The sequence below is a fragment of the Pagrus pagrus genome (assembly GCF_965226575.1).
Source record: "Pagrus pagrus genome assembly, chromosome: 14".
NCBI lineage: Eukaryota > Metazoa > Chordata > Actinopteri > Spariformes > Sparidae > Pagrus > Pagrus pagrus.
In genome coordinates, this window is record NC_140198.1 from 11,870,873 (window position 1) to 11,892,625 (window position 21,753).

Here is a 21,753-nt window from a genome sequence, read left to right on the forward strand (position 1 = left end):
TGACAACTAATCGATTCAAGATTGCAGCTCCGATAAAAATCAAACAATAAATAGTTGTGGGAACAACAAACATAACATTTCCATCCATCTGTCCTTTTGAAAAAGCTGCTGTTGAGATTAAACATTCATGATTAGTTCATAAAATAGTCCCCCCCCCAACTCCTACACACACACTCACTCACACACCAATTCTTATTCCAGCCATGCATCATGAGATTGATTGCAAGGGTGTGTGCACATATGTTGCATGTGTGCGCGTGTGTGTCGTAATTGAGTGCGTCTCGCGAGGGTGATTGCTCAGCCCTCCTACATGTCTGAAGTCATCAAAAGGAGTGAATGTAACCTTGGGGCAGCTCGCTGAGCCTCAGCACATGCACACAAACACAACCACACACAAACACAAACACACACACACACTTGACACACCTGCATTCATACGCAGGTACTCAAATGTGCAAACATGCTTTCAAGTGGCTACACGGGCATATACGGGCCGCCTGCATGCATTCACAGGCGTAGATTAAAAAGCACATTCACAGGGACACACAGACGTCAGGTACAATATGCAAATGCTTAGTTTTACTGGTGGCTGCGAGCGGGAGAGCAGCAGAATGTCAATGAGGTGAAACAGGAGGTGTCAACTTGTGCGGCGTCTGTGTGCGTTAGCCACATGTTACGGTACAGTAGCTCTGCTTTTAATCTGGACTCAGCTCAGTCGGGCCAAATTATCTGTGTTACGCAAACTGTAGCTACAGTGTGCGGCTGTGGTACCGTTTAAATTTCCTTTTCTATTTCGGCTTTATCGGACTGAAACATGTGCGCTGTTTAGATTTGCAGGGCTCCTTTTTTCAGCGTGGTCTGTTTACACAACCATATCTCCTTTAAGTATGTCCATGCGCTGCTAATCTGCATTGACGTCGTGTTTTCATGGAAATGCTGTTCACGTTTATCCAACATATCAGACATGTACATGTTGTATTCACAGCCAACGCCTTTAACTTGTTTAGTCACTTGTTTAGGGGCACTATGTTGTTTTAGAGAAGGAATTTAAACTCTTCTTCTCAGAGGAAAATAAGCTCCCCAGAACACTGTTTGAAGCTACAAAGGTGGCAGGGTCCGCCACATATAAACAAAGTAAAACAGTATGAAATTGTGTTGTCCTTTAAGGTCGGTTTGTTTGTTCAGTTTATTCAGTCGTGAAAATGAAGAGTTTGTTTATTTAGGCAAATTGAACCACTGACTCCAGGGTTAAGACTAGACGTGTATACGCCATCTGACCATCAAACTACATGTGGTTCCATACAAATATAATGGCCGACATTATATTATATGGCCGACATAATTCCAAAAGCAAAATAGTTGTTTATGCGAGTAATTTGCGGACATTTGCTCGGTTAATTAAGAAAATATTAAGCAGATCACCGCAGGGTCAAGAGGGTTTTCCAGTGAATCCATGATTGAGCGCATTCACTTTAATTGCAATAATTTCATTTGTAGAATGGAAGTTCCTCAATGATTCGATTTTAGACCTCTGGCGTAGTCTGTTTCATTCAGATTAATCTGTCAGGGTCGCCGCAGAGTAATGGACACAGCAGAGGCGGAGGTTGAGAGGTAATTGACTCCAACCCATGTGTGTGTATCAAGAAAACATCGGCTGGGGGAAGGTGTGTGTGTGTGTGTGTGTGTGTTTGTGTATCTTCACAAACGCTGAGTGTTATATGTGAGATCAATAACCTCTATAACGGTGCTTTGTTAAAAGCAGTCATTTATCAGGTGACCGTATCTTTCTGCTCTCTAACTTGCCTTCTCTCTTTGCCACACACACACACACACACACACAAGCACACACACAAGCACACAAACGCAGCTGCAGAAATATTGGGCCATCTGGATACTTGCAGGGTTCAGCTAATTCAATAGATGCTACAAGTCTATTTTTATGCCTGTTAACTGTACGAATGCAGAAGCACCTCCGTATGAACAGAATCAGTTCTATAGGTTCTACACATGCTGGACCATTTACTGACCGCTACTTGATTTATTTTCCCTCACCTGTAAGGTACATTTCCTCTCCTTCCAGGAACATCATGTGACAGCGGGCACACTTGGCACAGCTGGGGTGGTAGCGCTTCCCTCCAGCCTGGAGGAGACATAGGGAGGAGAAGAAATGAAATGAAATGAAAGGAAAAGGAAGGAATGTATTGAAAGCAAAGGACAGGAAAGGGAAGGAAATGACAAGAAAAGACAGGACAGTAAAGAAGAAGAAAGGAAAGGAAAGTTAAAGAGAGGGAAGGAGTGAAGAGACAGAAAGAAGAGGATGGAAAGGAAAGGAAGGGGACACAACAGGACAGGAAAAGAAAAAAAAGGAAAGGAAAGGAAAGGAGAAAATGAATAAGGTAGAGAGAAGCAAAAGCAGATGACACAAGTGAGGAAATGAGAACAGAGTGGTGATAAGAAACGGAGGAAAACAATGAGGGATGACGGATGGCGAGCGGCTCGATAAGAAACAGAACAGGAATGAGGAGGGTAGAGGAGATGGGAGGGTGTCGCTTTGTTGGTTTTCCAAGGCTGCATCGTCATCAGTCAACTCTTCAGTTATTCAAAGAGGGACAGCTGCGTTTTTTTTGCAGCTTTTTATTGTCCGACACACACACACACACACACACACACACACACACACGCACACACACACACACACACACACACACACACACACACACAGACACACTTTCCCTCACAAAGACACACACGGACAAAAAGCACACACGTTCTCCCCCTTGTTGCCATCTGTCTTCAGCACACACACATATTCACACTTGGAGAAATGCACTCACCTCGAGTACTCGGCCGCTGATGTACCTGTTACAGCTGTCACACTTGATCCCAAACTGAGTGTGGTAGTCCGTCTCACAGTAAGGTATCCCATCCCTGCCAAGGACAGAACAACAAGCTCTCGCATTGAGTTAATCTCAAGGCTTTGTGCAACTGTTCCACTATTATTTATCCTGTAACACATTGTTTCATTTTTCATTGTGACTTCCAAGTATGAACATTAAATAAATACTGTGGGTGTCTTCTAGTTGATTAAAGACTTGTTCAGCAAATGAAATGTAATTTATATACAGAGTGCAGCTGCTGAGAAAATCCTACTTGTCCATGGCATGCCAGAATAAGAGAAGAAGAATAAGAGTGCTCTAAGTAGCTTGATATCTTAAAGGGACAGTTCACCCTTAAAATCAAAAATGCATATTTCTCCTTGTCCGTAGAGTAGAGATGTCTGCCTCTTCTCGACTATAATGGAAGTAAATGGAACTTTTGGGGCATCAAAAACCATTTGTTTGAAAAACTCAACATCAATCATCATGACCTGCTTACTCAAGATAATCCACCGACTTTGTTGTGAGCAGTTTCATGTCAGAACTATTTTGTTTCTACCTAATTACACCCGCTAATCGTTAGGGTTGGAAACTGAACTCTGTCCTTGTGAGGGAACCACATTTTCATACTTGAGAGCACAAGAGTTGAACCAGAACGAGTTGTCACCCAGGCAACAAGTCACAGTGAGTCAGGGGAACACTCGCTGCAATATTTCAAATGAAAAATACAAAGCTGACCGGGTTCCCCGCAGCGCCCACAGCTGATGTTGGCACGCCTGCAGCCGGCCCCGCCCTCGTTAATGGAGAGTTAAACCCCATCATGAACAGCAGAACATTAAGTGACACAATGGACATCTTCAGGTAATCCATTAGCGAGTTGTATACGCATTTGCTGGAGATAAGTGGGCTTTTCCCACTGTCTTGGTTGACGTTATCTTAGCCTTTTGCTAGCCAAAACTTAGCCCGATAAGTCCAAAACTTGGCAGCTCACACCAAAACAATCCAGGTGGATAAACAGAACTACAGGTTGGAGGAAAATATTTGTATTTTTGATTTTGGGGTGAACTGTCCCTTGAAAGCCTCCAAACACGCAGCAGAAACTGAGAAATCTTGGATTCTGTACACAAAAGGGACAAAGTCACCTACTTGCTGATGTACTCTCCGGTGAGCGTACAGCCACACGTCCGACATTTAAAGCAACTGACGTGCCACTGTCGCTCCAGAGCCAGCAGAGACTGGCCCTGTTTGATCTCCTCGCCACAGCCGGCACAGTCTAGAGGAGACGAGAGGAGAAACAGGTCATTTGAGCACTGGTGCATTCATCATCCTTCCTCTCTCATCGTCATGATAGTCACACTGTCCTTGCCAGATGGAGCTACCAGAACCAGGTTACAAGACTACCTGGAGCAGCAGGCCACCTCCTGTGTGTGTGTGTGTGTGTGTGTGTGTGTGTGTGTGTGTGTGTGTGTGGGTGTATGGCTGCAGGGAATGAGGCTATGTTTTGCAGCATTCAGCAGGTGGACAGCACGAGTCTCCTAGTGTTTTTTGTGTCACCTGGAGGTCCGACATGCCAGATGAACCGCAGAGATTGAGATGGTTCATTTTAATTAAATGTCAGTGGGCTAAAAATCCTGGCCGCAGATGATCCTTGCTTTGGCCAGAAGGCAGGCATTTTTAGTTAAAGGGATAATGCTGGTCACATGCTTTATTATTCTTACTGTCAGTAAATCGCATGAAAGACTTTAATCAATTATCTGTACACCCAAAGCCTGATTACTCCTCTGTGCCATGGATGTCCTTTGTCCAAAAAATAATGTAGAAACACATCAGTGAGCCTCACTGCTGCACTGCATGGCGTGTTCCTTACTAGTCACTCCTACAAACACCTTACTGCAGTTTTTTTGTAGTATTTTTTTGTCTTCAGTAGGATACAAACAGGGTAGAGAAGTCCAGAAGTATAATAAAGAATAAAGAATAAAATGGGTTGGTTTTGGTCGTTTTATGGTAAGTCTGGCTTTACTTTCCACAGTAATTCAAAATGTGAATAAGCAATAATAACATTTTGATTTCTGCCAGGAAGTTATCAAATATAACAAACTCACTTCATGCATTATTCTGGGATACGTGCACAGCTCATCATGCATTACTCCCTACAAATGTCACATTATACAAAACTTACAGCATGACATGGTGCAGGTTGCCTGTGTTTGCGCGTGTAAGTGTGTGTGTATGGGTTTGTTTCTTACAGCTCGGTCCGTGGACCTTGACGGGCTTGTCGCTGCTCAGAGAGTGTGAGCACTGCTGACACACACACTTCTTCCCACAGAAGGTCACCCTGTCTCCTATTGGGAACGGGCTCCTGAGAACACACACACACAGAAACATTTCAGTAAAGCTTTGCAGATACGGCTTTGTAGAAATTCTAGTTCAGTTCACCCAAATCACAACAAACATGTATTTCACTTCTTACCCCTTCTGGGGAAGCAATACATGAAGACATACATTACAGTACAGTGCTATAAATGTGTTTTGGCCAGAGGGTTCAGCTGTGTGAGGGCAAGGGTGAGCATCGGTGACGCTTTGGTTAAAGCACATTTTTTTGATTTTATACCATAGTATGTATACTACTAGTGTGTAGTAGTATGTATATTCAGATCACAGCAGAGATGTTCAACTCTTCGGGTGGAAAATACGAGAACTGTAACTCACTGGCTCTTTTACAGTCACCTCAGAAACACAGAGCTTAAAGTACAAATACAGTTCAACATCTCTTGCGAGAGTCCTGTATTTCATGAGCTTGGTAAGTATTTTGTGAAGGTGTTCGTCAGTAAGGACCTGAGGAGCGATATCAGGCTTCCATCCTGTGTGTGGTGATGAGGCTTCTGATAACAAACCTCTTTGCTAAGATACAGCAACTGTGTGCAAAGTAAATAGATTTTGCTGGAGCTGGAAAACATGGAAAAACAGACTTAATGGCGAGAAATAACGCTACATGTCAAATTGTCCACTGGATATCCCTCCAATCGGACGTCACGTCATTATAACAGAAGCACAAACTGTAGCTGGCTCCCTCACAAGTTATTTTGAAAGACTTAATTTGTATGATTACAGTGATGATGAAGCAATATTTTCAATATACTGCCCAGCCAATACGTTTTTTTCTGTCTGGTTAGAGTTCAAAACTCTTTGCACACATTCAGCGTGGTTGTTGTGGGAGTTCGGTCAATGCTGTTACAAAAAGTCTTTTCAGAGACTACAATATGCTGACAGAGCCACTTTCAAAATGAACAAGCTTCGTTCGTAATCTCAGTACAGTCTGTTATTATTCACTGGAGTGGGCACACACACACACTCTGTCCAAAAACTCTCACCATAAGCAAACCAAAGGCTAATGATCCATCTTTACATCTAACACTCTGAATGACAGTCAGTTAGCCTTTTAAATATTTACTGCGCTGCTCACCAGTCACACTTCATTTAGAGTCCGTTTTATCACATTCACTCCAGCTCCCAGTGAACTGAACTGTAGCCAATACTAGATTTACATAATACATGATAAATACAAGAGACCAGCCAACTACAGCAGACACTGAGCATATTAAATATTATAAAATGGATCCTATGGCACCTCTCACATATATATATATATATATATATATATATATATATATATATACTACCAGCGGTATATCGATTAACTAGTGGACAACCTGCCCTCGTTCTTCCCCTCCTGTCTGCCCTCAATCACACTGTAGACATAGAGAGAGGGAGATGCTCTCTGGTATCACCTCCCTCCTGTAAATGCACTGATTGTATTGAGACCACTCCTATTTAATGCAGGCCTACTGATGCTGTTGTTTTGTACAAACTACTCCCGGCTGTTGTAATTAAGAAGCTTCCTCCACAAGCGGCTCACCTGCTGTTACGACAACGAAATCTCGTGTGAAAAGCTCCTAAACTTACTGCTGACGAAGAAAACAGATAATATAAAGAGAAAACTCACAGGAGGGGCAAGCCAAAGTACATGCACGAAGGTGGACAAACAAGGCAACACTAAGTAATGTAGGCATTATGGGATATAAGTACAAACCCATTCTGTGAGAAACTGCAATGCTATTAAGCTGCGTTAAGGGACATGTAGAGTTGTGGTTTTTTAGGTTGTGTGTGTGTGTGCATCTGCATCTTACTCCCATCCTTTATTTGTTTATTTTTCAGTAAAGCCCTTTATGACAAAACTAGAAAACGGTGATTTGTTACTTTTAATTAGCCACAACAGTTGGCTGTAAACATTCCTCAGTAGTTTTATTAAGGAACTGGTTAGTGAAAACAAACAGAGACACTGGAAGTTAACGGCCCACAGTACTCATACCATATGTCACTGCGTTTTAATTGTAAAGGGCCACCTGTGGTGTGCAAGAAGTTGTGAAGTCATTATTACCACAGTGTGTGGTGCTGTGTGAGAAATGAGTCAGGAACGAGGCGGCGCCAGCAGGATCCCTGAGGACGCAACAGGTCGAGCTGTAAACAATGGTATTAATAATTTAAAATGTTTTAATTGGACTACACCTGCTGTTAGTTCAATTTAAAAATATGTTGTATTCTTTCATTTTTATCCATGATTTCACAGAAAAATACGATGAAACATGAATATATCCCGTCTGAAAACACAAACCTTTCTTCCTTACCTGCAGATGCTGCAGACGAAGCAGTGCGGGTGGTACGTCCGCCCCAGGGCCGACACCACCTCTCCAGTTATGTACTGATCGCAGCTGTCACACTGGGTCCCATGGAGCCGCTGGTAGTCCTCTGTGCAGATGTATTCGCCAGAGTGGTGGAAGAAACCCGAGTGCACCAGATCACAGCCACACACTGCACAGACGGAGAGGAAAAACTGAATCGGCTCACTTTATTGCTCAGAAAATAAAAGACAGACCGATCAAACGGAGAGAAAACTGTATTGGATGCAGAGAGCGGTGACAGATTAAAGGGAAAACAACAGACTTTATACCAACAGTCTAGATCCACTAAGTCAGACTGGAGACTAAAGGGATTATGTTGGTTTTTCCTTTGAAGGAAAAGGTCACCGAAAAACGAACATTCAGTCATTATCTTAGCTTCACAACCAAACAGTGTTGGAGCATTCTCCTACACAACTGGAGGAGATGGGGACTTGTTCTAAAACCTAAAACAACAACCAAAAAAGAAAACACCAAATAGCTCCATACACCTCGTGCAGCGTAATCCAATTCCTCTGAAGCCCCCAGATCCCAAACTGATTTGAAAAGAAGTTAATTACACTAATCTGAAACTGAACTCTTAACTGTAGATGGTTAGCTAAAATCATTAACGTACTGTACACCACTTCTGAAGGAGGTGCACAAGGGTCTAAACAAACTAGAGTTTGTGTTGCTAAACTCCAGAAATGTTGCTGTGTTTGTGTTTCATTTTTGGATGAACTGCTCCTTTAAATGTTCAGTGATCTGTAGTAGTTACCATGTAGTTTGAATGCAAACATCATGCATTCCTGAATATTTCATAAGTCTATAATTAAACCAACATGTGATCAGTATGTGTTATATTCCACAATGTGTCGCTGCAGTTTAGTTTAGTGCAGCGTTTTCACCTTCTGGTTTGAGGCTAGATAACATTACATATAGTCAGTATATTACGTGTGTGTGTGTGTGTGTGTGTGTGTGTGTGTGTGTGTGTGTGTGTGGTGGTCAGGGGGGTGGGGTTGTTAGAGTGTAATCTGTTGCCCTTTCTGACCTCTTAAGGGTTAAAACTCTAATCTGGTTTGGGGAATTACACCAGTAATCAACTAATCTTGTCTTTTTACAGTATGTCTGTCTGTGTATATGAGAAGTTACAGGATGTGTAAACCTCCATGTGTCCAATTATATATTACAGCACTTTTGCTCATGTTTACACACAGTAAATACTCTTGTATGCATCTATGGAGGCGGTGTTGTGTGATAGATGCATGTCCAGGCGAGTACAAACACATACACACACACTGTGTTTACTCTATACACTGACAGCATGATGTATGGCTTTTATTTAGCAAATGCAAAGTCCTTCAGCCAAATGATTGCTTCTGGTCCAGCTGTGCTGAGGGTGAGGAGGCCTCTGCTGAGCTGGTTGGTTCGACAGTTAAAAAGGAGCTGAACGGTGATTCGCTCCAGCTCGCGGGGAAGCAGAGAGTCACTCTCACCTCCCATCTGTAATGCTTTACTGACTTTATCCCAACATGTGCCATTTGGGGGCCACAACCAAGCCTCTTACAGTGTCACCGCTGACACTGCTTCACCCATTCAGCTCTAACACATATCTGTCACTGTGATATCACCTGTGCTGTGCAGGCCCAGCCAGTTGAGGTATAAACTGCAGAGCAGCACCGTGATACAACCTGGATGTACCGTAAGTTAGACATCTGAAAGGCAGCCAACGGATCAGGATATCTGACAGTGAATTGAATGTCTGCTCTCTAATTAAGCTAATGGCTCTAAACCCGGTGGAGTGAATGGATCTGAGCTGATCCGAGCCAATGTGTTAAGTGGCTCAGACAGAGAGGGAGTGAGAGGACGCAGAGCAAGACACTGGAGCCGGTCTGAAGACATAAAGACAGTGAAGCAACATTTAAGTGAGCTGTGAGTCCTTTTCAAAGATTTTCCAGATATAATTCTGGCACCAAACACATGAATCATTTGATTTACATTGTGAGAGAAAGGCTTTAAAAGGCTTTCATTGAACCCACAGACCATGAAATCCTGTCGAGGTAACTTTCTATTCCCTTTTACAAAGATAATCTTGTGAGATTATGTGGATATTAACATGCTCATAATGTTTACAGCCTGCAATAACAATATCCTCTAACTGGTCGCCATAAAAAATGCTGCTATTGCCAAGGGCCACATGACTGTAAACAGTACAGGAAGATTATTGCATAGTTTACAGCACCTTTAACAACAAGGCCATTTAGAGTATTTTACGTTAGACAGAAAGGCATTAAGACAAAAACATAAGACATGTTTGCAGAGATACGAGCAGACTTCAAGTTTTCTGTGAGTTTGTTTCAGGTATGCGGAACATAAAAACTAAGTTCTGCTGCTCAGCGTTAGTGTTTGACTCTGGAGACAGGAAGCCGGCCAGCTGAGAGGTCTGGACGGTGCATAACAGAGCAGCCGATCACGAAGTGTGTTTTGGCCCTAAACCATTCAGTACCTCATAAACCAAAAGCGGAATTTTAAAGTTGGGGTAAAGATTTGACACCTGGAGTGATCTGATCCACTTTCCTGGTGCGGCTCGGCTGCAGCTGCCTGATTGACTTTTCAGACAGGCCTTTGAAGACAGCGTCAAAGTAGCTGAGCACATGGACGTGTTTTATAAAATCCTGCTGAGACACAAGTCCAGAGTCATAGTTTTGTTTTTGCTGGATTCCTCCAGAAAAACACTCAAACAGGATGGACCTCCTACACGATCCTGCCTGTATTCAAACTGTATTTGAAACAAACACACTTTTTGGACGTCACTCAGCGCTTCGTTCGACCATCTTTGAAAGGGCACAAATGCAGTTTTTGACACAGCCTTTGGTGAAACCTTGAAACCATGAAAAAAGATTATTTCCTTGAAATGCGACAGCTTCAAAAGCCCTTTCAGCCACGACTAATCAATGAGAGGAATTTTTCAGCCCTTAAAAAGCTTCACAAATTGATGGCAGGGATGTCACGAGCCATGAATCGATGTCATAGCTCATGAATATGCGGCGCATAATTGATGTGGCACGACAGCTAAACACTGACTGCCATTAATGAACGTCAGCTTATTTCTGGATAACAGTCAACTAGGTGAATATCGGCTGATGCATACGTTCGGCTGATAAACCGGTGCGTCCCTGTTCCTCACAAGTGACTTTGAAGATGCTGAAGTGAATTTATTCATAGAGAACTAGGACATCATTCTCGACAGCAGAAATACTACAGTGTTTTTGTTTTCCGTGTCTCCTCTGTCTCCGATATGGTATTCTTGTCATGGCAAAGCTGCTGTCGCACAACTTTAAAATGCCAGCCTGACCTTTACCAGTCTGCCTGAGACTGAAGCTGTTCACAGAAGAGTAACAGCTAACACACTGACACACTCCTCTGTATGTGCTGTACACACATCAGCACATACACATGTACGTGGCATCTATTTGTTGTTGAGTAAACAGTCCAACAAGTCAACCTTTCATCCTTTCATTTTCTACCGGGACTCAAAGCCACTGAATGTCGATGAATTTGAGGAATAAGGATTCACTACAGATGGAGATACACAGCACATGTGTAGATATACTCCTGTTCTCTGTTTCCCACACACTTGAGGATCATAGCCAGGTCCATCTCATCTTTTCTCACCCTGCTGATAGCATTCACACGTTCATCACTGTCTAAATGGAAAGCTATTAGGATGTGGAGGAAAGCAGGGAGGAGAGGGAGCTGTCGAGGCTTGGCCTCTCCGGAGGGACCGCTGGTATATTTGGATATCAGACCGCAGGCCATTTCCAAAAAACGTCCTCACAGAACAAGATCCACGCTTGGACATCCACACTGTGTGCTTATAGCTTGTTTTACTCTCCCTGGAGAGTTGTCATGCTTTTTTTATGACTATTCTTTTTAGACTAATCGTATTAGCCATGCAGACTGCATCGCTCTGGGGATGACAATGTCAGTCCACCACTTTTATTCAAAGTTTACCTTTGTGGTTTTAAATGAAACAACTATTGGACGGATTACAATAAATGGATTTCATGCAGACGTTCTTGTTTCTCTCTGGAAAAATTGTAATAACCGCGGGGACTTTTCATGCAGCACATCCGGTCGTGATTCAGTGTGTCCTAAAAGCTTTTGCTTATAACCTCATGACCAGACCCAAACAGAATCTGCTTATCATTTTTTTTTTTTTTATTTTTTTTTTTTTTTTACAGTTTTCAGTTTTTTTGGTGATCCAGAATGAAAATCTGTGGCGATCAGCCGAATGTTTCTTTACTTGTAAAGTGGTAGACAATGAGTTTTACAAGCAGCAACTCAACTCAACTTTAGCTGTCATGTCGTTCAAATTAGCAACTATTAGCATACTAACTAGCTAAATAAAGATGGTTAACATTATTCCTGATAAACATGAGCATGTCAGCATTGTCAGTTAAGGAAGAAGAAGAAGAAGAAGAAGAAGAAGAAGAAGAAGAAGAAGGAGAAGAAGAAGAAGAAGACACATTTTATTAACCCCAAGGAGAAATTCAATATTTGTTAGCATTCTGACATTAGCATTTTGTGCAAAGCTATGTCTCTTCACAGAGCTGCTTGCATTGTTGTAGACTCTGCTTTGCTGTCAGTGCATCTCTCTCAGATTGACGATAACCTATTTCAGGTCTCCGTACTGAAACTTTGCTCCTAATAAGGATGAACATGAGCAAAGCTCAGCAGTTATTATGTTCGGGTTTTTTCTTGTAGACACAAAGGAAATGGAAACTGATTTATCCGAAATGACATGGGCTGTTATTTTTATTCCCAAGTGCACAACTGCAGAAAGCCATGTTTTTCATCAGACCCTCATCCTGTATAGACCCGGCTGTATGCAAACAGGCCCACAGTATCTGTATGATGAGCATGAGGCTACAGTTCGGAAAGAAATTCAAAACCATTCAACCTGTCAGGATTTACATTCAAAGTGTATGAGTGCGCCTGAGCCTAATTTCATTTAGCTAAAGGTTTCATTTTGCAGATTTACAGTGTAATTATAACGGAGGCAGGAAATGCCAACTCCTGAAATCTAAATGAGTTTGAGCCTTCCCGCTACCATCCATTATTCCTCTCTGTCACATGACATTTTAGTCTTTCAGGGACAGTCGGGACAAATCTCCCCGCTGCCACTTGAACTTGCTGACGGCAGCTTAATTTTCTCAGACTTGTCAGCCGCTTCCATGCCAGACGAGAGAGACCTTATATGACCCCTACGTGACCTCACCCTGACCTTCCCTGACCCCACCTGTTGTCCCAACCTCTGAAGGTTTTCTATATTTAGTCTCTGTCCTGCTGAGTCAGCACCGGACAGGCCCTTCAGAAACAGCAGAGCCCTTGCTTCTTTCTATGACGCTTACACTGTTTTTTTTTATTTCTAACTTAATAAAAACAAAACTGACAGAGAGAGATTTAAGTGAATTCAAACACCGCTGGAGATTGTTTCTGCTGGCCGGATGATCCAACGGCGGAGAGCGAGAAACAGCATTTTTATGACCATCTACAACCATCTGGAGAGTCATGCAGCCTCCGCTCTGTCTCACTGTGCAGCCGTGCTCCAGCTGTCTGTAACTGGCAGCCACAGTGAGCCCGGGAATCCAAGGGACAAGTCTGAGTAGAGACCTGTGTGACCTTATTCTCGCCCGACAGAAAGAACAATCTAAAGGGAAATAATTCAGGTCCCAATCACACAATATAACGAAATTAAAGAACAGTAACTGCTCATTTGTCTCAGTAGCTCAATAAGAAGTCTACGACACCAGCACGAAGGTTTGTTCTCAGTGCTGTTCAGTGGTCTGATGTAACAAAGCACATGTACTCCAGCGCTGTACTTTATTTTATTACAACTTTGACGTACTATTTCTTTACTTGAGCATTTCCATGTCATGCCACTTTAAACTTCTACTGCACTTTATTTCAGGTGAGATATAAATTACACCTCCATCGTCCAAACGGTTTAAAAAGACTCACTGGACCTTTTGCTTTCTGCAGTTTTGACTGAAACATCTTTTTTCTGTTAAATAAAAAGTGGCAGTTTTTCTTTTAGGAACTTAGTAAGTTCATTAATGCGTTCTTTGAAGCACAGTTTGTCCTCCTGCCAGAAACCAAGGTATCTATAAGAGGACGCTGTTTCAATTTGTGTCTCACTAAGAGTAGCAATATTAGTTTCAGTCGGACTGCTGTTCAAATAATCTATTCAGTCGTAGAGAAAGGATTCTCAAATTGGCTCCACGTCGACGAACTACAACATTAAAAGTTTCTTTGTTGCCTTTGTGTAAAAGCTTTTATGTTACGAATACATAAAATGCTTTGTAGAGACAGTTTATCAGATAACATGAAGTTTATTCTGTAAGCCACAAAAGGCTTTATGCTACTTTTTCCCACAAATGCAGTTTTACTCCCCAAAAACTGTAACTCTAATGTCTAAAATTGGTGGAGTTACCCTTTAAGTAGTTTTTTCACTGCTGGTGCTGTGAGGGACCCCAAACACAAGATCAGATTAAAGCCACTATAAGGTGATTTCTCTGTAATTGACTGTATTTATGATTTAAACACGATGTTAGGTGTGGATACAGTTCACAGACTGGGGCCACAGCTGCTGCAACTGTGCAGCTAATAACGTTATTAATTGCTGCTTTGAACTGCGATAATTGCTTCACCTGAAACACCGTCGATGTTATTAGTTCCACCTGTGTTTATCCTGCAGTCAAAATGGATGACGTGAATTAATCTGCTGAGAAACAATTCAGAAACAGCAAAGAAACAACAGTACTGTGGTGCTGGCGAGGGTATATTCAGGAAGCCAAATGACAACAAAAGTCATGCAAACAAGCAAACACGTCAGTCAAATCCAAAATACAGAGCAGCCTCTCCTGCTCTCGGCTTCGCTGCCAATATACAACGCTGTGGCAGTTTGGGCAATGTTTAATTCAATTTTTTCTATGATTTTGTGTCGGCTTTCAAAGAATAATACTTTATAATAATAATACTTTGGTACTTTGGTACCACTAAGTGTGTTCGAATCATTGATAAAACATTATACTGCCTCTGCTTGTACCTTATTAAATTGATTTGTTTTTGTATCAAACAATCTTTCTATGCTTTTATATTTTTAGTTATAGTTTTGGTTGTTTTCTTTCTCTTTATTTGAACTCATCATAAGTGACAACCAGCTTTTAAATACAGGCAAATAGATGGAACAAAATAATGTTGGAGTATCATGAGGGCATAACCCAGAGAAAAAGTATTTCATAACCATGAACTGTAAGAAATGTCATGATTTTAGTTGTCAGTTTAGATTTTTCTGTTTTTCTGTTGTAGAATTCATCCTCATGCGTCGTGCTGTGACTTTCCTCTTTCTGTTTTTGTTTTTTTCCCACCTTTCTTCTGTTTACACCTGCGTTTCATTTGTTCACTTGCACTTGTGTATTCAAGTCTGTCTCTTTCCCTCTCCCTTCCCTTTTTCGATAACAAAAACAGTTTCCTCTGTGTCACAGAGGTCTAAGATAAAGAAACAGAATTCACGGTTGAACGTCCCCAAAAATTTGCAGGGGAGGGGGTTGAAGGGCAAAATAGTTCAAAAATCTTTGCTGGTACTATTTTTTCTGAATTTGTATCCGTGGCAACTGGTTTGCCATGGACCGAACACTAAGAAATATGTAATAGTAGTTTTAATATAGAGATATTTCTGTTCCGAAGAACTTTTACATTATTTTGTAGGGTTATCTTTCTCATTTTTCTAACTTCCGACTGCAGACCTAGAAAAACCGGGAAGCAGGAGCCGGCATGTAGAGAAAGCAAACAGAACATACATTTCAGGTCACGAATAAATAAAATAAATACAAATCAATAAATAAAATCACGCTCAGTGCATTTTCTTTCCCCTCCCTCTTATCCCGGTATCTATCTCCTCCATCACTCTCCGCTCCATCAGTTCCACTCTTCACTTCCCCTCCCTTCTGCTCATCGGGGGGCAGGTTCAGCTGCAGTTCGTCAGAGGCGCTGAAGTATTTAAATTCTGCTCTCCTACATCTGTTAACAGTGATTTGTAGCCTATTAAGTGTGAATTGCTCGAGGTCTGGACACACAAACACACACACCACTGGCAGAAAAGTAACAGATAATGATTTCTTTGTTTACTGCCAGCGGCACAAGGAAAGGGTCGAGGGAGTGAAAGTGGAAGAAAGAGGCAAAGAGAGGAACAGATTTGAAAGGAAGCGATACAAATGAAGATGAACTCCTGGAGGCCTGATACACATGTTGACTGTCACATCTTTCTGATTTAGCTGCTGGATATATATATATATATAAGCGTGCACAGAAACACCAGCACAATGACCCACTGTGCAAACACTCATGTGAGGACATACACAAAAGAGTGCAGCATAGCTGAGCTGATACAGCTTTTAATGCCTCACAGTTTGTCCTTGAAGTCTCTTCTGAAGAAAGAGGCGAGCCATCCGTGACTGTCTGTACAGCTGCGAGTACACTAATACTGATAAAATGCACTGAATGCACCTCCGAAAACACAAACTTGTTTCCAGCCAAAGTGGGTCAGGCTTTGCAGTGAGATTTACTACGTAGGAAGAATCATATGAGTCTGTTTTATATTCTGTCGGGAAGGTAAAGACCCTGCAGACCAAATCAATTAGTGTGCGCCTGTTGTACATCACCTTTAAGGAGAGACTCAGACTGAAAAATGGGATTTGAATGATACATCCGTTTTGTGAAATAGTGTTTCGCAGTATTTTTCCTTTTTCCAGTCATAACTGAGTTTGTTCAACAGAGAAGACATTTTGTAAGGTCACAGATGATATACATGGTTCAATTTTCCGGGAGAGGAGAGGATTATTTTAGACGCGAGGCCAAGACGAGACGTGGGGAAAAAGAGAAGAAAGGCAAGAGGGGAGTCAAGGGAGAGATTAGTGGGACGAGGAAAAGAGAAAGCATCACAAGTGAGGAGAAAGGGAAGCAGACAGCAAAGTGAGGGGATGAGGATGTGGAGGAAGAGACAGGGGGGAGGACCCAGGGGAGGTATCAATGAGGCTATCGATCTGTCCATCCAGCGCACGGCTGCCGTCCTGTCACTCTTCCTTCATTTATTCGCATCATCAACACGGGATGGATTTCCTCGCTGGAGCTCCTTTGCATTTGAGCGTGATCAGGATGAGTGGACGGATCAAAGAGGTGGAGAAGGGAGGAAAGGGGAAGTCTAACCAGTGGACAGTCTAACAGAGGAAGTACAAATATGTGCCACAATATGGATGGATTAGGCTACAGCGTTTGAACTAGTGGAGAATGAGCTTTGTCGGTCTAAGTGAAGGGTTATGACTGCACATTTGCATACCCAGCAGGACGTTGAGCTGGTACTCCAAAAAACTGGCATCATTTGCTTTAAAACGAGGGCAAATTTATGAATGCGTTCCATATTTTATGAGAGGTTTTATGAGAGTAGAAAGATATTTGCAGAGTTGCATTTTTCTTTCTTTTACGAGGGATCATCAGCCTTGTTGAGAACTTAATTTGCATACACTCGGCTATTTGCCCTCATTGCTCTGACAGACAACAGAGTTTAAGTGGCAAAATCAAAAGTTTGAAATTCAATATGTCGCAAGTTATATATTTAAATGCAAGAAGTCTGGATCAACAAGAAGCAGATATTTCTGTCTGGTTATTTTATGAACAGCTTCTCTATTATGTGATGATCACACCAGATGAAAAGTTCAGGGATTTCATGTATAATCCAAAGGTGGGGAGACATTTTACTACAAACCAAAGGCCAAGGAAAAGCCGAGGATTCATCCTCTGAGAACCATGAATGTCTGTCCAAAATACCAAGGACATCCATCCAATAGTTGCTGAGATATAATTTCAGTCTGGAGCTGCCAAAGTCGTGGACTACTTTTCACCAGATGACTGGAATGACTTGACTAGGGGAGGTCGTCTGCACAGAAAATAAAAACTCTTGGCTCCCACCAGATAAAGACAGCTATTTATTCATCTCTGCTCGAATTGTGTCCAACATTTGTGGATCACAACACATCGAATGTGGATTTTCAGACTATCCACTTCAAGGTGAGACCAGACTTTTCTATGGACGTCAGTTTTTAAGCCATGACAAAGCCAGAGACGTTGCCTCCAACAAACTATGTAAGCCGTGTTTTTAGACTAGCCGCTTCCTCTCAACCCCTTTATTATTATTGCATGTGCACATTGTGGTGTCAATGCTGAAATGACATATTGTGCAGCCCATCTTGAATACATATAAAATGTTTTACTGATCTCATGAGAAGAAGGTTTATGTATCAAACATGACTCTATACTGTCCAAAGCTAAAAACCCAGGACATACAGTAGAACATACCACCTAAATTATTTACAGCACTGCCCAATAAAAGACAATCTCGAGTCACACACAAGCACACAGGGTTGCTGCCTCATCTATCTCACTTTGCTCATCCGTTTCTATTCCTCATTCAACCCAGATATCTTCTCCTCTCTCCTCGCTCCTCTCTCTTCGATCCCAAGCAGCCACATAAACAGGAGATTACACTGTCACCAAACAAAGACACAGTGTAACTCTCTGACACTCACAGCCACAAACAAAGAAACGCGAGACACGAGAGTGACAGAGAGGGGGAGGAAAGACCGGGAAAAAATGAGCACGAGAGAAAAAAATTACAGTCGCTTGTCTCCTGAAAGCTGCCAATCTGATTCTCGTCCACTTCATCAGCTGATGTCTACTCGGCCCACGCTCCATTAGCTCAAAGTCATTAAGCTTACTCTGCAAGATCAATTGTCCACGATAATAAATACTTTAATATCAAAGAGAGAAGTCCTCCGTCAATAAATCTAGCTCGTCTGCTGTCTGAGGGAACAAGTGCTTCGGCTGAGCAAACAATCAGTCGATCAGACAATCAATTATTCAACCGAACAAACAATCCAAGCTGTTACTTCAGCTCAGGTTATTTATAAGATCTGCAGCGTTCTCTTCGGTGCTCCGCGGCTGAGTGAATTCGGGGGATGTTTCTGGCAGATCAAACGGAGAAAACAGTGTTGTCTTGCAGCGCGCTCTGGGACTGTGTGGGTCCCGGCCTGTGAAAGGAGGTTAGCTGGTTGGAGTCTGACTACGAGCTGAAAAAAACCTGCTGACTGCACTGCTAAGCTGGCTGCTGACTCCAGACCTCTATTTGTGCGTTGCGTCCCACCTGCTCACTGGTGGAGCTCACACATGCAAAGACACACAAATACTCGTGTGTGTGTGTGTGCCCACGTAAACACAACAACACACACACAAATATATGGATATAAGCAATTCTGAGTTGTGTTACAGCTTCCTGTTGTATTTTCACTTTCCATTTCTATATTGAATATTGACAGTCGCAGTGTTGAAGGTCGGGCTCTAATACAAATCCTGCTTTATTATTTGAGTTATTTAGGTGCATGGCTTAAATGATCATTTGTGTTATTATGTGTATTCTGCAAGCAGCTAAACTTCTTTCTATGTATGTTATTACAAACATGAATTTCTAACAAGATATTATTGTATGTCAATGTGTTTCCATTTCTTTTAGTCACCCTGTATATTAATAAATATCTAGAACATTTGATCGTGGATTTTATTGCCAGTTTGATTAACATCTGTATCATTTCAACACAAGAAAGTAGCTGAAAATCACAAATAATGTGTAAATATACATCAAAACATACATTTATTTTAATTGCTAGTCTTTAAAGAATTGTTCAACATCTGTTTTGTTGCCCGGAAGCAGGTAAGAAACTCTCCTGTGCCTTAAATAAGATGCTAGCCAGCAGATGATTTGGCTTAACGTAAAGACTGGAAGCAAGGAGAAATAGGTAAATGACATTTTGGTTTGTGTAGGAAGTTATAAAATGACATTCAGGATGTTCATTAGCAAATGTTGAGGTGCTGGTAGACAGATTATGTTAACTTTGAACAGAGCTACGCTAGCTGTTTCCCCCCGCTTCCATTCTTTATGCTAATCTAATTTAGTATACAGACATAAGAGAGGTATTCCTCAGCTAACTGTAGGTAAGAAAGCAAATATACAACAAAGCATTACCAGCAGAAATATTGCTCCTGGTGTTTCACACTGCAATGATTTAAAAAAACAAAATCATGGCGGACATATTTGCAGGTGATCCTAGTTACATGGATACAATGTGGCTGTACTGTCTCCAAAAATGGTTGCAAAATCTGACTATATGGTCACAGTCAAGAGTCCTGAAATATACAGAACTTTTCTCTGATCTTTGTTGCACTTGATTGGTTTTGTTGATACCAGACATCTGTCTGATCTGGTTAACATAATGCAGCTTGTGATTGACTTTAATCCTCATAGAGTCATAGTTCAGTTCATATCAGTGAAGACAGAAGCTGTCACCGATTCAATTGTGCGGGGTTCCTTCTTGAACTGGTAATTATTTAATATTTAATTATTCAAATTGACGTGGGTGGAAACCACACATGGAAGCACATGCATTAGTCCAAAATTGACAAATGAATGACTATAAAGTGGAGCGTGGGAGCAGGTGCGAGTGTATGTGCATATGTGTGCGTGCGAGGAGGTGCTAATGTGCACTGAATGTATGCAAGCATGTGTGTGTGTGTAGGTGTGTGGCGGCGTTTTTTTACCTTGGCAGGTGAAGCAGTGAACATGGAAATGTGTGTTTTTGACGCGCACCACCTCCCCGCGACAAACCTCCCCGCAGCGCTCACACACGATGGGCGAGCTTCCACGACTGGAGAGAGGAGAGCTGCTGTTGTTGTTGCCTCCATACAGACCCGACTGGTACTGAACTGCTGAGGAGAGGAGAGGATCAAAAACATGTCACTTATTGTCATCTTGAGGCCCTCCCTTTTGTCTTCCTTTCAACTGAATCCAAACATTTGATCAAAGTCTGATTAAAATGTGGGACGACTGTCACAAAAACAGATCTGACTCATTTTTTTCCCCTTGCATTCTTCCAGGGACGTGTGACAGATATACGAAAGCTTTAATGTACGATGAATTTGAAAGCCGTTGCTCAGGTTCGTCTTATATAAAGTTCAAACAAATCTGATCCACAGGTCAACTAAATATAATTCTTTACCAACTCCAAAAAATATTTTCTTCATCTTCATCTTTCACATTCTTCTCAGTCCTGGTGGATCAATAAACCAGAAACACACAAACAGATACACAGTTTGAAAAGAAAACCCTGGAGGCAGACACACGCTCACAACATGGTCGTATACACACTCAGCTGAGGGTTTAGATGAGACGAAGAAGGATAAGCGACTGGCTCCTGGAAAGTCTGTTACTCTGCCAGGAAGATCAGCACGACTTACACTCATTCAGTAGAAGAGAAGGCTTAAGAGACAGACAGGCAGACAGACAGACAGACAGACAGACAGGCTGAGACATTTCAAAACTGCTGTTGGACTTCAGCTTCGTATATACAGGTATTTACATACCTACTACAAATATGGATTAATGTAGCACATGGTGAATCATTTGAATACTTTTTGATGTCTACACTTTACTAATGACTTCTCTATTCAGCTTTGATTCTCCAGTTCTGACTTTTTCTCTGTTTATGGAAATTAAAGGCGACAGAGCTGCAACTAATGATTATTTTCACGATTAATCGACGAATCATCTAGATTTTAAAATGTTAAAAACATGGTGAAAAACGTTCATCACAGTTTCCCAAAACCCAAAGTGACTTTTTTAATATTGCTTTTTTCTGTCCAACCAAATGTCCAGAACCCAAACACTCTTCATTTACTATCATAAATGACAAAGAAGAGCAGAAATACTTACATTTACGAGGTAAATATTTGACATTTTTGCTTGAAAAATGACTCAAACGATGAGTGGATTATCAAAATATTGAATAATTCTTTCTTCTGATCGATTCATTGTTGCAGCTCTAGAGCACAGTGCACCAATAACTGTACTGTGCACTGAGACTTATGCATGTGACAACAAAGCTTTGGATTTTGACTCGGAAAAAAAAAAATGAAACACAAACACACTATGAGAGACAGAAAAGGGCACAGTGGGACTGTTTCGGGATTAAACCTCTTTCATCCTCGCTTATGAA

The 21,753-nt window shown here is 41.7% G+C and overlaps 1 protein-coding gene across 3 annotated transcripts in view; it reads right to left on the reverse strand.

Annotated features, from left to right (window-relative positions):
- LOC311269775 (actin-binding LIM protein 3-like) overlaps nt 1-21,753 on the reverse strand; it is a 47,162-nt gene that overhangs the window by 22,243 nt on the left and 3,166 nt on the right. For 2 of the 3 annotated variants that reach the window (XM_084374177.1, XM_084374176.1), the window contains exons 2-7: nt 20,300-20,467; nt 7,562-7,745; nt 5,123-5,235; nt 4,023-4,149; nt 2,835-2,928; nt 2,053-2,140 (exon numbers count right to left, since the gene is read on the reverse strand). In XM_084374177.1, the coding sequence (XP_084230303.1) occupies nt 2,053-2,140; nt 2,835-2,928; nt 4,023-4,149; nt 5,123-5,235; nt 7,562-7,745; nt 20,300-20,467 (774 nt within the window). The remainder of the gene's footprint in view (nt 1-2,052; nt 2,141-2,834; nt 2,929-4,022; nt 4,150-5,122; nt 5,236-7,561; nt 7,746-20,299; nt 20,468-21,753) is intronic. The other variant, XM_084374175.1, reaches the window with a different exon arrangement.